Source organism: Amblyomma mixtum, chromosome 8 (genome assembly GCF_055824585.1).
Source record: "Amblyomma mixtum isolate Tamu chromosome 8, ASM5582458v1, whole genome shotgun sequence".
Lineage (NCBI taxonomy): Eukaryota > Metazoa > Arthropoda > Arachnida > Ixodida > Ixodidae > Amblyomma > Amblyomma mixtum.
In genome coordinates, this window is record NC_143019.1 from 1,049,345 (window position 1) to 1,061,769 (window position 12,425).

The 12,425-nt window shown below is 48.6% G+C and overlaps 1 protein-coding gene across 1 annotated transcript in view; it reads left to right on the top strand.

The window, feature by feature from the left end:
- Positions 1-1,900: 1,900 nt before the first annotated feature.
- LOC149331111 (phospholipid-transporting ATPase ABCA3-like) overlaps positions 1,901-12,425 on the top strand; it is a 55,383-nt gene continuing 44,858 nt past the window's right edge. Inside the window, exons 1-2 of the mRNA XM_089556333.1 lie at positions 1,901-2,149; positions 10,007-10,195. Of these exons, the coding sequence (XP_089412459.1) occupies positions 1,912-2,149; positions 10,007-10,195 (427 nt within the window). The 5' untranslated portion in view covers positions 1,901-1,911. The remainder of the gene's footprint in view (positions 2,150-10,006; positions 10,196-12,425) is intronic.

Here is a 12,425-nt window from a genome sequence, read left to right on the forward strand (position 1 = left end):
TTTCAGTTGCCTTTAAGAAGCTGTATAAACAAATAGCCGGTATAGTGAAAGATTCTGGCATAGTTTAGACACCGAGAGGGCTTCTTTAACGTGCACTGACAACAGAGAGCACACGGGCGTCTTTTGTATTCACTTCTATCGAGATGTGGCCGCCGCAGCCGGGATTCAATCCCAGGACTTAATGCTCTACTTTCGGAAGCCATATAATGAGCAAGCACGGCGAGTCTTGCGTCATCAGGTATGGCGTAATAGGCGGTGAGAACCAGTACTAATATAGGCGGAGATAAAACAACCGGAAAATAAATTGCCGCCACATTCATACCCTGGTGCGTCGTCTCTGCCATCTGTTAGACGCCTGGACTGCTCTAGATTCGTTGTTGAAGCTTCCGCCAGCTGAGTCAGCTACAGACTAGCATTCACCGCTAGTTGTCAGCGCAACAAAAGTTACCAGTGCCATGGTGTCACTCAAGCTAGAATCCATGGCCTGCAATTTCCATTCGTAAACGAAATAGTCGCGGTGCGTTTAAGAACAGAGTTACTGTGCTAGCGGCAGCGCTAGCGTTAGTGACCTTGTTTAAGCATGCCTCAGACGTACCGTTGGCATTACAGGAACTTGTGCCGTACATGAACTAGTACGGTAACAGCATACGATAGAGCTTCCTAAGACGTCCTCCTAGTGGACATGGTATGCTGGGTGAATCAACCAAATTCAAAAGCAAATGTTTCGAGGCCAGGATTTAATGGTGGCATCAGCAGCATCGCTGCAAAGCCGCATGTAGCCTTTGTCGACTGGCTAAGGCCCATGGGCTTCCTTCTAAGCCGTGTCGTGCAACTCTAGTAGCATCTATGTACCGTCTTTGTCAAAAGTAACCAGGCCGCATGGTTTGCTTCAAGCTTGTATAGTGGAGCCCTTGTGACTTTCCTAAAGAACAAAAGTTATTGGAAGATTAGAAGGCCCTCAGTCTTTACTTTTAACGACAACTTCAGGAAAGCTTTAAGGGCTCCACTGTACAAGCTAGAAGCAAAACATGCAGCCTGGTTACTTTTGACAAAGACTGTACGTCCTAATTTGCTGAGCGGAGAAGACGCGAGCATTTCCAACCGTCAAGAGATTTGGAAGACTGGCCGCGAATAACAAGTCACAAAACTACCTGGGCTCCTTACTTCTGACAATGGGTGAACCTGTGTGCATAAGTGTTTACGTTGGGTTTAGCGGGAGCCTTTATGCAACGTTGTGGATTGGATTAACGATGGCACTCGAATACATCAACAATTGCCTGAGTGGTTCGACTATTGACAAGTTCTCTAAATTACCGGCAAACGCATTCTTCATCTGTCATTGTTCGACTAGTTTCTCACGATTGACGCAGTAATAATTCAGGTTTAGGCTCAAGAGCCACCCATTGAGAGCCATGGTACATTAGAATTCTAAAGGCTCTGTTCTCGTCCTAAACAAGTACCATCGCATAAGCTCACACTCGCTCCACACAGACTACTGTTCGCTAATAATTTAATGAGGTTTGGGAGCAAAGTTCGAGCGCGCCAATGTTTTATTCTTTGAATGCTGGCTTCAGGCATAGCATCCATGAAAACGAATCCTTACACGAATCGCACATCGACTACTGATTGACGTCACAATCGGGCCGAAGCTGTAGTGTCGATGCCGCCTTGCACATGTTAACACAGCGTCGAAGATGCCTAGCGGGTGCAATATGCATTGACTGTGATGGTATGACGCTAGGCTGAGGTGCATTTGCAAGTGCATTCTGGGGTTGTATCCGATGAGTGTTTGAAACTGCCTCTCTGTGAACCTTTAAGTGGGGCAATAAATGAGGTGTAACTGCGTGTGTAGCAACTAAAGAACATCGTATAGACGTCAGCGTAACACGTCCTTCCTCAGGCAAAAGGGAGATGCTGCGCGCGATGGGCGTCAGCGACTGGGTGTACTGGGCGAGCCACTACCTGACCTCTTTCTTCATGCACCTGATCATCGTGACCTTGATGCTGCTTTTCGTCTGTGTCAAGCGCAACACGGAGGGCCGAGCCTTCATACAGTACAGCGACCCCACGCTAGTTTTCGTCATACTGATGTTCTTCTGCAGCCAGTGCCTCGTGCACGGCATCTTTCTTTCCACCTTCTTCGCCAACCGTGAGTACATGAGTCAAAATCTGAGTTCAAATATCATTCGAATCAGAAATAACAGGGTGCGAGTTTGGGCTACTGGTTCCGCAAAACCATCTGTAGTCCTTTGTAGACCTTCTCTCGTTTTGAAGTTATAGTAGGATACAACTTTAAAAAATTGTAGTTGTTAACACTGGGCCACGGTCCGCGGTGTACTGTATTACTCCGCTGGCCAGTCAGAAAAGTAAACGAAATCAGTTTTTCAATGTTTGACTTTATTAAATAAGCCAGGTATCAAAATTCTAGAGCTTGCAACTTTTTCTTGTGATTAGCTTTTTGTTTAGGTGACAAGAGAAGTTTTAACAGCGGACTACTTTTTTGTCGTGGAGGAATTCTGTGAGCCGGTCCTGAATGTGGGTGGAGGAGCTTCACTGCGGACTTAAGTTGTATCCGACTGCAGCTTGCCAATGACTGCGGTTTGCCAACTCCTTATGAAATTCTTCCCGCTGCAGAATCAGATGCGCAGGACTCGAGCCGAGGCTTGGTCACAAATTTCCTCTTGAAATCTGTTCGCACTTTGCCACGGCATGGTCACTGTTGTGCTCATACGAGGTCTGTTAGAAAAGTATCCGACTATTTTTTTTTTTTGCGAACACCTGATGGATATGAAACAAGCACGCCTGCATCAGCTGACCTTGAACCTTTTTTTCCCGCCTACCGATAGCGTCAGTGGCTGGGACGCAGCGTTTGAGTGAGGCAGTGCGCAGTGCTCTCGTCGGTTTTTTATTGCAAGGAAAATGGCGGAGCGACAGGTGCAGCGCTACTGCATAAAATTTTGCCAGAAACTGGGCGATAGCCAAGTGCAAACCTTTCGGAATATTCAGACGGCTTTCGGTGACGATGCTGTGAGCAGCACAAAGATTAAGCAGCGGTACAACTGGTTTAAAAACGGCCGCACATCGGTGGATAGAGAGCCACGCTCCGGTCGGCCATCATAATGCCGAAACGAACAGCTCATTGCCGAAGTGAACGCTGTGGTGATGCGGGACCATCGTGTGACTATCAGAGAAATTGCGGAAGAGGTGGACATCAGTAATTTTTCTGCACATTCCAGTATCACCGAAGATCTGGCCATGGTAAGAGTTGCGGCGAAATTCGTGCCGCAGCTGCTCACGGTGGAGCAAAAGCAGCTTCGTGTTGAAGTCTCACAGGACATGCTGGATTCCACAAACAGTGACCCCGACTTCATCGACACCATAATCACTGGTGACGAGTCTTGGGTGTACGGATACGACCCGGAAACCAAATCCCAGTCTTCACAGTGGAAGCATTCCACATCACTAAGACCGAAGAAGGCCCGCCAAGTGCGCAGCAATCTCAGTGATGCTGACTGCTCTCTTTGATTCCCTTTGCGTTGCACACCACGAGTACGCACCCCACAGGGTCAAACAATGACGGAAGAGTACTACAAGGATGTCCACCGTCACTTACCTGGTGCTGTGCGGCGCAAGAGACCGGAGTTGAGGTCAACAGGAAATTGGCGCATCCATCACGACAATGCTTCTAGACATTCCTCGCACTTGATTCAGACTTTTTTGGCGAAAAACCTGACTCCTGTAGTTCAGCAGGCTCCTTACTCTCCTGATATGGCCCCCTGAAAATTCTTGCTGTTTCCCAAAATCAAGAGGCCATTGAAAGGAGCGCGATTTCAGAGAAGAGAGGACATTATGGCTGCAACGACAGCTGAGCTAAACTCCATTCCTAAAGGGGCCTTTTCGGAATACTTCCAGCAATGGCAGCACCACTGGGAGAAGTGTGTGGAGTCCCAAGGAGACTACTTTGAAGGTGATTAGGTTTCTAACGCTGCAGTTATACCAGTTTTTTTTCTTCGCCCAAAGGTCGGATACTTTTCTAACAGACCTCGTATGCTCAAGCTGTGTTCGCTGTGTCCACACTAAGAAATTATTCTTACACCGTGACTAAGAAGCACCAGCCTCGGTGACACTCTTTCCCTCCCCGCCCCTACTCTGACAGCGGCGTCATCTTGCGCACCCCTTGGAAGGCGTTTCCGTGCTTCGCAGCCTAGAAAACAGAGGGCGCCCCATGTCCCCTCAAGACACGGTGGAAGACTCAAGCTAAAACCCCTAAATGCATGCCTCCATGCCTAAATGTAATAAATGTAGCGACATCTCCTCCCTCCTCCTCCTATGCCGGCGCTCCTTCTCTCGGCTTCTCCCTGACGCCGACGGAGGCGGCACCTAGGCCGGGTGCAGCTAGCAGACGCTCCCAACCGTTGCCTTTTGGCGCCCGGCAGACCGCGCGCCCAAAATGAACTTTGTGTTGCGTTTTCTGACTTGGCTTCGGTCAAAATGACATCATGATATGAGAGATTGAAAAATCAGTTACTGTAATAACTGCCCAGACCACCGTTGCACTGCTTTATAGAAACTTTTTGTTCTTCATTAGCTTTGACTGCGGAGCACACGTTGGAAGTGGCGAGCGCGAGCGAGTTCGCGGCACTTGAGTGACTATCATCTCTCGACGAGTGGCTTTCTCGTCGCTCGCTCTTTGGCGCGCAGCGGACCGCGCGCCCGCATGATTTTAAACCGAAAGCTTTATTACTTCCACTTTCAGCCTTTGTCGTGGCGCGGCGGTGCCACCATTGACCTTTAGTTGACCTCTGTGTGACGTCATGTGTGACATCACGCCGAAGTGAAGGGCGACCGACTCGCGCCGTTGCAAGCCGCGGCGGTGCCACCACCGGCGCCTAACTCCTGCGCTCTCCGCTAGGAGCGCAACAGGTGCTTTGTGACGTCACGCCGAAGAGAAGGGCGACCGACTCGCGCCGTCGCAAGCCGCGGCGGTGCCACCACCGGCGCCTAACTCCTGCGCTCTCCGCTAGGAGCGCAACAGGTGCTTTGTGACGTCACGCCGAAGAGAAGGGCGACCGACTCGCGCCGTCGCAAGCCGCGGCGGTGCCACCACCGGCGCCTAACTCCTGCGCTCTCCGCTAGGAGCGTGATTGTGGCGTTACGCTGAAGAGATTAGGCTCGACTCACGTCGCTAGAAAGCAGTAGCTGTGCCAACCACCAGCGGCTTAACATTGCTTCGCGATCTCGCGCCGTCCGTGTGCGACGGCGGTGCACATGAACGGCGGCCTGACTGGACTGGATTGTTGGTTGGTTGGTTTATAGGGTTTAACGTCCCAAAGCGACTGAGGCTATGAGAGACGCCGTAGTGGAGGGCTCCGGAAATTTCGACCACCTGGGGTTCTTTAACGTGCACTGACATCGCACAGTACACGGGCCTCGAATTTCTCCTCCAAAGAAATTCAACCGCCGCGGCCGGGATCGAACCCGCGTCTTTTGGGCCAGCAGCCGAGCACCATAGCCACTGAGCCACCGCGGCGGCGGACTGGATTGGATTGGATTAGAATACATTAGATTAGATTAGATTAGATTAGATTAGATTGTATAACAGATGCATCGCCACAAGTCTTATCACAAGCACCACCACCATCTACACTACCAGCTGAACCATGGCGTAGGTAAGGATATTGCTTTGGCAATTACCGGGCTTAACCAAGCTAAGCCACAGCGATTTTTTTGTTTTTTGCATTTTCTGCCTCCGATTCGGCCGCATTGAGATTGTGGCGTGGGAGATACAAAAATTGGTTTATCAGATAAGTGTCCTGACCCACGTTGCACTGCTTTATCAGAACTTTTTGTACTGCGATCGCTTTGATCGCGGTACACACGGTGGAATTGGCTTGCGCAAGTGAGCTCGCGGCATTGTAGTGAATATCCATCGAGGCAATTTGGCATCGAGGCATTCTCGATGCCAAATTTTTATAAGACCATCTATGCTTTCAGCAACTCTACCTTTGGGAATGTTATGAGAAATATGTTCTTGCAAAGTTTTTGTTATGGTTACAAGCAAACGTGTGATTAAAAACTAGCATTTCGCGTGTTGTTACGTTCCGTGACCTCCCATTCCCATAGACGCTAAACGATTTATTATAGCTGTATGTTTCTGAACATAAGAATGGTGAACACCACATAATCATATATAGTTACCAAAATGTGGCTGCATGCTTCTTTTTCTTTTATGCTTGTTTTAGGGGGCTTAACGTCCCAAAGCGACTCAGGCTATCAGGGACGCCGTAGTGAAGGGCTCCGGAAATTTCGACCACCGGGGTTGCCTTTCTTTACGTGCACTGACAAACACAGCACATGTCGCCTGCATCAAAATGATTTTGCAGCCTGCAACTGTCCGCAGGCTGCAAACAATTTCCGAAAAAACGCAGAAAACGTTTCCGCAGGCTAAAACGATTTATTTTTTGTGCACATCGTCAATATACATTAAAAGACCTTAATGTTTTAAATTTCATGCACGGCTTTAAAAAAAGTAACTGCCAGCCTAACGTTTCTTGTGTCCCGTCCTTTGCGCTGCTCCACCACGAAGCCTAACGTCAACAGATGCTCTATGCTTGCTCTCATAAGCATGCAGGCCCTGTCATGGCTAGGTGTATGAGTTTACTGCCTGTTTACAGCTCGGCACGAGCCACAGAGAACCTCTTTCGCAGCATATTTTTTCGGAATAAAACATTGTAATTTCTTCAGTACACAGCATTGATGACATCGAAAAACTGGTAGAAAGTACACACGAAACTCAGCATGGTAGCGGAACAAATATTAGAATACAAAATAAAAAATAACAATGCACTACGAAACGAAACACGATGAAAAATTAAATTTCCCAGATTGCCAGGAATTACAAGCCATTCAGCTCGTTACAAGGATATGTTTTTCGCTCAGAAAATACAAGAATGAAAATGAAAGCGCTTTTAGACGCAGTAGCCACGCAATGTGCAAGAAAAAGTTCAATAATGCACTGCGAAGTATTTAGCAGCTTAGCGCAACAGACATTGTATCATTCCTTTCCGACTAACAAAAAAAACAACCAAAACGCAATCGTGTATGGTGTCGAGAGTGTGCTCAATACGTTCAGCAGTGCGCGCAACATGAAAGCTAGACCTTGATCGCGAGCAGCATGAGCAGCAGGAGCTTCTACAGCAAGTACCACACCTTTGGTGTCGAGTTCGTGAGCGAAGGAGTGCAACTGTAACAAAACAAATACATCTAGCGATGCGTTCAACATGAAAGCTAGACCTGCACCGCGAGCAGCATGAGCAGCGTAGGCTCAAACAGCGAGTACCACCCCTTTAGTATCGAGTTCGTGAGCCCAGGAGTCCAGCTGCAGCAACACAAATACGCATAGCCAGCGACGTAAACGGCGGGGCTCAAACAACATGCGAACGAGCCTGCGAACGAGCCCGACTGCAATCAAGCCCACACGCTATGCGAGCAACATTAAACCTGCACTTCAGCACGGCTTTCGTATCCGCTAGCGAACGAGTCTATCTAAAATCACGCCAAACGGCATTTAGTGCCAAGAAAGACTGCAGCCGCTGGCGCTTCGCATCAAATCATCTGAAAAAACATGACTGACAACTGAAAACCGGCCACTTACCTCACAAAGACGCGGATCCACAACATTATCGAAGTTTGCCCGGCCGATCCTGTGCAGCCAAACCTTTCGGCGAGCCGCGTTGCTTTTTCCGGACGGAATTACAATAAATATTTTTCCACTGCCTCCTCGGTTGTTGCATCCATACGCGCAACAGAAGCTCGGCATCGCCGCAACACGTAGACGCCGTCAAAGATGAAAAAAAAAAATGCTTCCCGCCAAAACTATTGCACAGAAAGAAAACGAAGCGCGACTCCCAGCTCCGACAAACCTATGTGATTCATGCGGGGTCGTTGAATCTGTGGACCATTTCCTGCTCTACTGTCCAAAGTTCGCACTTCAGAGAAATATTTACCTGGAGGTCCCTCTCTCCAGGTTAGGGCTCCCGTTATCTCTGCCAGTGTTGTTATCGTTCGGAGCGAGCGCCAAAGGATTTGCTTTGAGTTGAATTTGTGGGAATATCCATGATTACATAATTGCAACTGGTAGGTTGATTTGCTAACTCCTTTAAAAGTCTCGGAGTTTTTTTTTTAATTATTATTATTCTCGCCAAAATGTTCGTTGTTATTTCACTTCAAATATTCTTCTCTCGTTTTTCATGAATACGTTTTTCAAAACTCACGTTTAATCCTATGAAAATTTTCTTATGTATACCACTACACCTTGGCCAATCCCCCCACGTGGGTATGTGCCATCATAAAGAGGTGAAGAAGAAGAAGAAGCCCCGGCAATGGCGCCGGCATCTGCTGCGGAGCCAAAAAGCGCGCGCTAACACGTGACTACGGCGCCTCGGCAATGGGAGGCTCGGTTCTCCGGCGGCGCGCCAGGAGAGGAGGAGTGTCGGAAAGTTCAAAACTTTTCGCTATTTTTGTTTTATTGAGAAGACCTCAACGAGCTACACCACGGAGGAAGGCAGAGGAAGGAATTAAGAAGAGGCCGTTATGTCTCATTTTTGAAGCCGGATGTGGAGTCTGTCCCCTCCCCTTGTTCGCTGCCATCTCAGCGGAGCAGACAATAAAGCAGGCGCAGCTTGGCCCAACGTTATTATTGGCTGCGGCGTCAGCAGACTCCCTGTGGTTCCTGCGAAAACACGTGACTCTGGCACATTTTTTACATTTTTTATGTCACCAACACAATACAGAGCAAACTGCCCCTGGTGCGGCGACACACCCACACTATACCACATCACATGGGAGTGCGAACGAAATAAAGCATTCCACCAACACGAATTCCCGAGTGCGGAGCAATGGGAGAGCCGGCTCACCAGCAGCGAGCTCGCGGCCCAAAGGGCCTTAGTGCGGCACGCTACTGATGCAGCGCGACTCAGTGGAGCCCTGGACTAGGGGCCCAACCTTGCTGAAGAGAAGCCTCAAGTCGCCGGCGCCACGAAAGACGACGGAGGCTTCGAATCCGCGAATCTCTTAAAAGATCTAAATAAAAGTTTTCTACTACTACTACTACTTATTTCGCACTCGGATAGTGCGGGCCTCTCCTTAGTTTTCCTTCCACCATGAGCTACACCAAGGTAGGGTGCCAGCCCAGAGTACCATGATAGGCTGCCATTATGAGTTGGAGGGTAGTTCCTCCCGACTTGCTTTGGTTGCACGAATGAAATTTATCCACATTTTAAAGGATTCAGAGACGACTTTCGAACAGTTTACACCAATATGCGCAGGTTTCTCCATAACATGTTGGAAGCGCTTTTTCCTGGCAGCTTGGCGGTTTGCGAACGGAAAGCGAATGGTGGAGGCAATAAGAGCGATTACATATTCTTGCATGTGCAATATTTTTGCGTACCAAAGCTGCACCGCTGGTGATACAGAACACTGCTAGGATAGACATTTTCCATTCCTCATGAAGCTTGTGTGTGTAGCTGCAAAAGAGTGTCATACGTTGCCACGAAGGACCACCGCATGGCACCGAACTGTCCAGAGTATTCTTTTCTTTTTTTTACTTGAGCCTTCCTGACAGGAGCCTAAAGCACGTGAATCTGGGAGTAGCTAAGTACCAGGCTTAACACATTTTCTTCGGAACAACATCATGGTTGGTAAGAAGGAAATACGCAGCAACAGTCTCATTGGACGTTGACAGCCCAACTGTGACTTGGTGGAAAGGCTGAAGGGAGGTTAAAGGAGGAAATAATGCACTGCAGTGAGTCTGTAGATATATTTTTTCGTTGTGCAAATTTATGATGTGTACTGATATTGCGCACCGCAAGGGTGCTTTAGCATTTACCCTGCTTCGAAATGCGGCCTCCTTGCCTCGAACGCTAAAGCCACTGACCCACAGCGGCGTGGCGCTTTGGATATCGATAAACTCTGGTCACAAAGCCCCCTTCTCGTTGGCTTCACGCAGAGCATTCTGCAATAGCGGGAGCCATGCTGTACTGGACCTTCAGCTGCGTGATGCCCTTCCTGATGCTCGAGCACGCCGGCGGACAGGGCTACTACTACATCGAGCGCAAGGACAAGCTCATGACCGCCATCTTTCCTGGCATGAGCCTTCACTGGAGCTTCCGCGTGCTGGAGCGTTTCGAAAAGTTCGGTGAGTGGAAAAAGGAGGAATGTAGACCGGAGCTGAGCTCCCGCGAGTGGGTTTCTCAGCCTGAGAATATTCGTCTATTTAAGAGCGAATTACCAGGTCACTGAAATGCGAATGCGACAACATTATTATAACGAGTTCAATTCAGTTCAGTCGTTCTGTATAACGCGCTTATCAATGTAGACATAGCGCAGGTGCAGCAACCTAGTCGTGAATGCCAAATTTCTACAGCAAGCTTCGATAGTCTTGCTTCATTCATTTTGTTCTCCTGGAGTCACAAACCAAGCAAGCTTCACAGCTGCTACCCGCGCTGTATTTTAGATCACCTTGTCGACGTAACTCAACTATTGTCAGCTGCTAAGAGACTCCTCTCACCTACGAAACAGGCCCATCTATTTGGGACCAGTTTGGATATGTTACTTTTTTGCATCGTTTTTATATCTCAATGACCTCTTCACCATATGAGTATAAACCACGTACTTTAGGATGCTTTTCTCAGAACGCACATCTGGAATGTTTTCATCCGGTAGTTTTACTGCGCAATTACCCACTTAGTCAAGTCAAATCCGTTTTCATTTCTTTTTTAAGACATTGGCATCCTTCACTTAATTTAGTAGTATTTTGAGAAAGGGCTGACTTTGAGCCCATTTTAAACTGTTTAATTTTCCTCTTTAGCTTTATTAATCTTACAGGTTTACCGCTGCTCCATCTGCACGCGACTGATACTACATATAACATTGTAGTGCCAGTTTGTTTACAGTGCACATGCGATGAGCTTTTCGCGCAAGATATATTACTGTTTCGAGAGCTTTAGAGTCCCACTGGAGCTTTGTATGCCGCCTATGAGCGAATTTGTGTCGACGAAGCAGCACGTCGCAACAATCACGTGTGTCTCTAGGGGGTAGACGCGCTAGATGTAGAAGATAAGTCCCGCGGAGTCATGACATAGAGGTGGGAATACTTTGTGTAGACTTTCAAAAGGGTGCTCTCATGTGGCTGCACTGAGAGGGAGAGTTGCATACCAGCTATCAGTCTAACTTTTTCGCTATGGAGGAGGAGGATGGAATTGGAAGGAGTATTTTATGCCTACACTTCGTCTCACAAGATGTTTGCAGCACTACGGAAGGTGGAGCTCTCTCGTCCAATCAGGGCTGCAGAAACGCAGAAAATAGTCCCTCGAATGTTTGAGGAGTGTATGACTATTAATCAAAACAATAAGCATTGCAACTAAAAACATGATTTGGACAGGTATATTTAAATGGTAGGGAGTGTTTCAATCACTGGTGAAATTACCAGACAAAGCCCGTACGGACACAGCTCTGCGGAGGCCTGCTGCGAGGTAGTGATGCGTCGCCACTTTCCAACATGGCGTCGGTCGAGTCTGTTGTGTCTCCTGTGTGCTCTACACCGACAGTGCGCTGTTTCCCCAAGCAGGCGAAGCAGGTGGCTTTAAATGTTCTTGAAGCGCTTCGCGTCGAGTGCGGGGGCAGTTGGAGTACAAATGCGCTCATCAAGAGGACAGCAAAACTCACGCAGGTGAGCGAGCGAACGCTTTACAAGTGGACAACGGAGACGTTGAACGCGGGCCGAGTGTTGTCACCGAAGAAGCGTTCTAGCGGAAGAGGCCGCGAGCGGACGAAGAAGGTGGGCGATTTTGACCTGAGCGTGTTGCGAAGGGTGGTACACACCTTTTTCCAGAGAGGGGAAATTCCAACTATCGCGAAGGTGGTTGCGCATTTCGAAGAGGACGAAACGCTACCGACCGTGTCCGCAGCGACAATGCAGAGGATGTTGAAGAAACTTGGCTTCCGATACAAGAAGCGCTCTCGGAATGCGATGTTAATCGAAGCGACGCACATTGTGCAGTGTCGCCGCCGGTACCTGCGCCAGATAGCGGAGCTGCGACGCCAGGGTAGGCCTATTTTCTTCACCGACGAAACGTGGGTGCTGAATTCAGTTGTTATGAGGACGATGAGATGATCGAGCCCGTTTAACGTGCGTTGCCTCTCGCGCAGCACATGGGCTTGTTTTGCATTTCGCCACCATCGACACTCGGCTGCCTCGGCACGCTGGAGTAAATAAATTTATATGCACATGACACGATTACTGAAATTTACTACGACGCGACAACAGAGGACCTGATGAGTACAGGTTGCGACAAAAAAAAAACAGTGGGGCTAGTCCCTTTGGAACGGGCGTCCGCCTGTCCAAAAACAAACCAAAAAAAGAATAA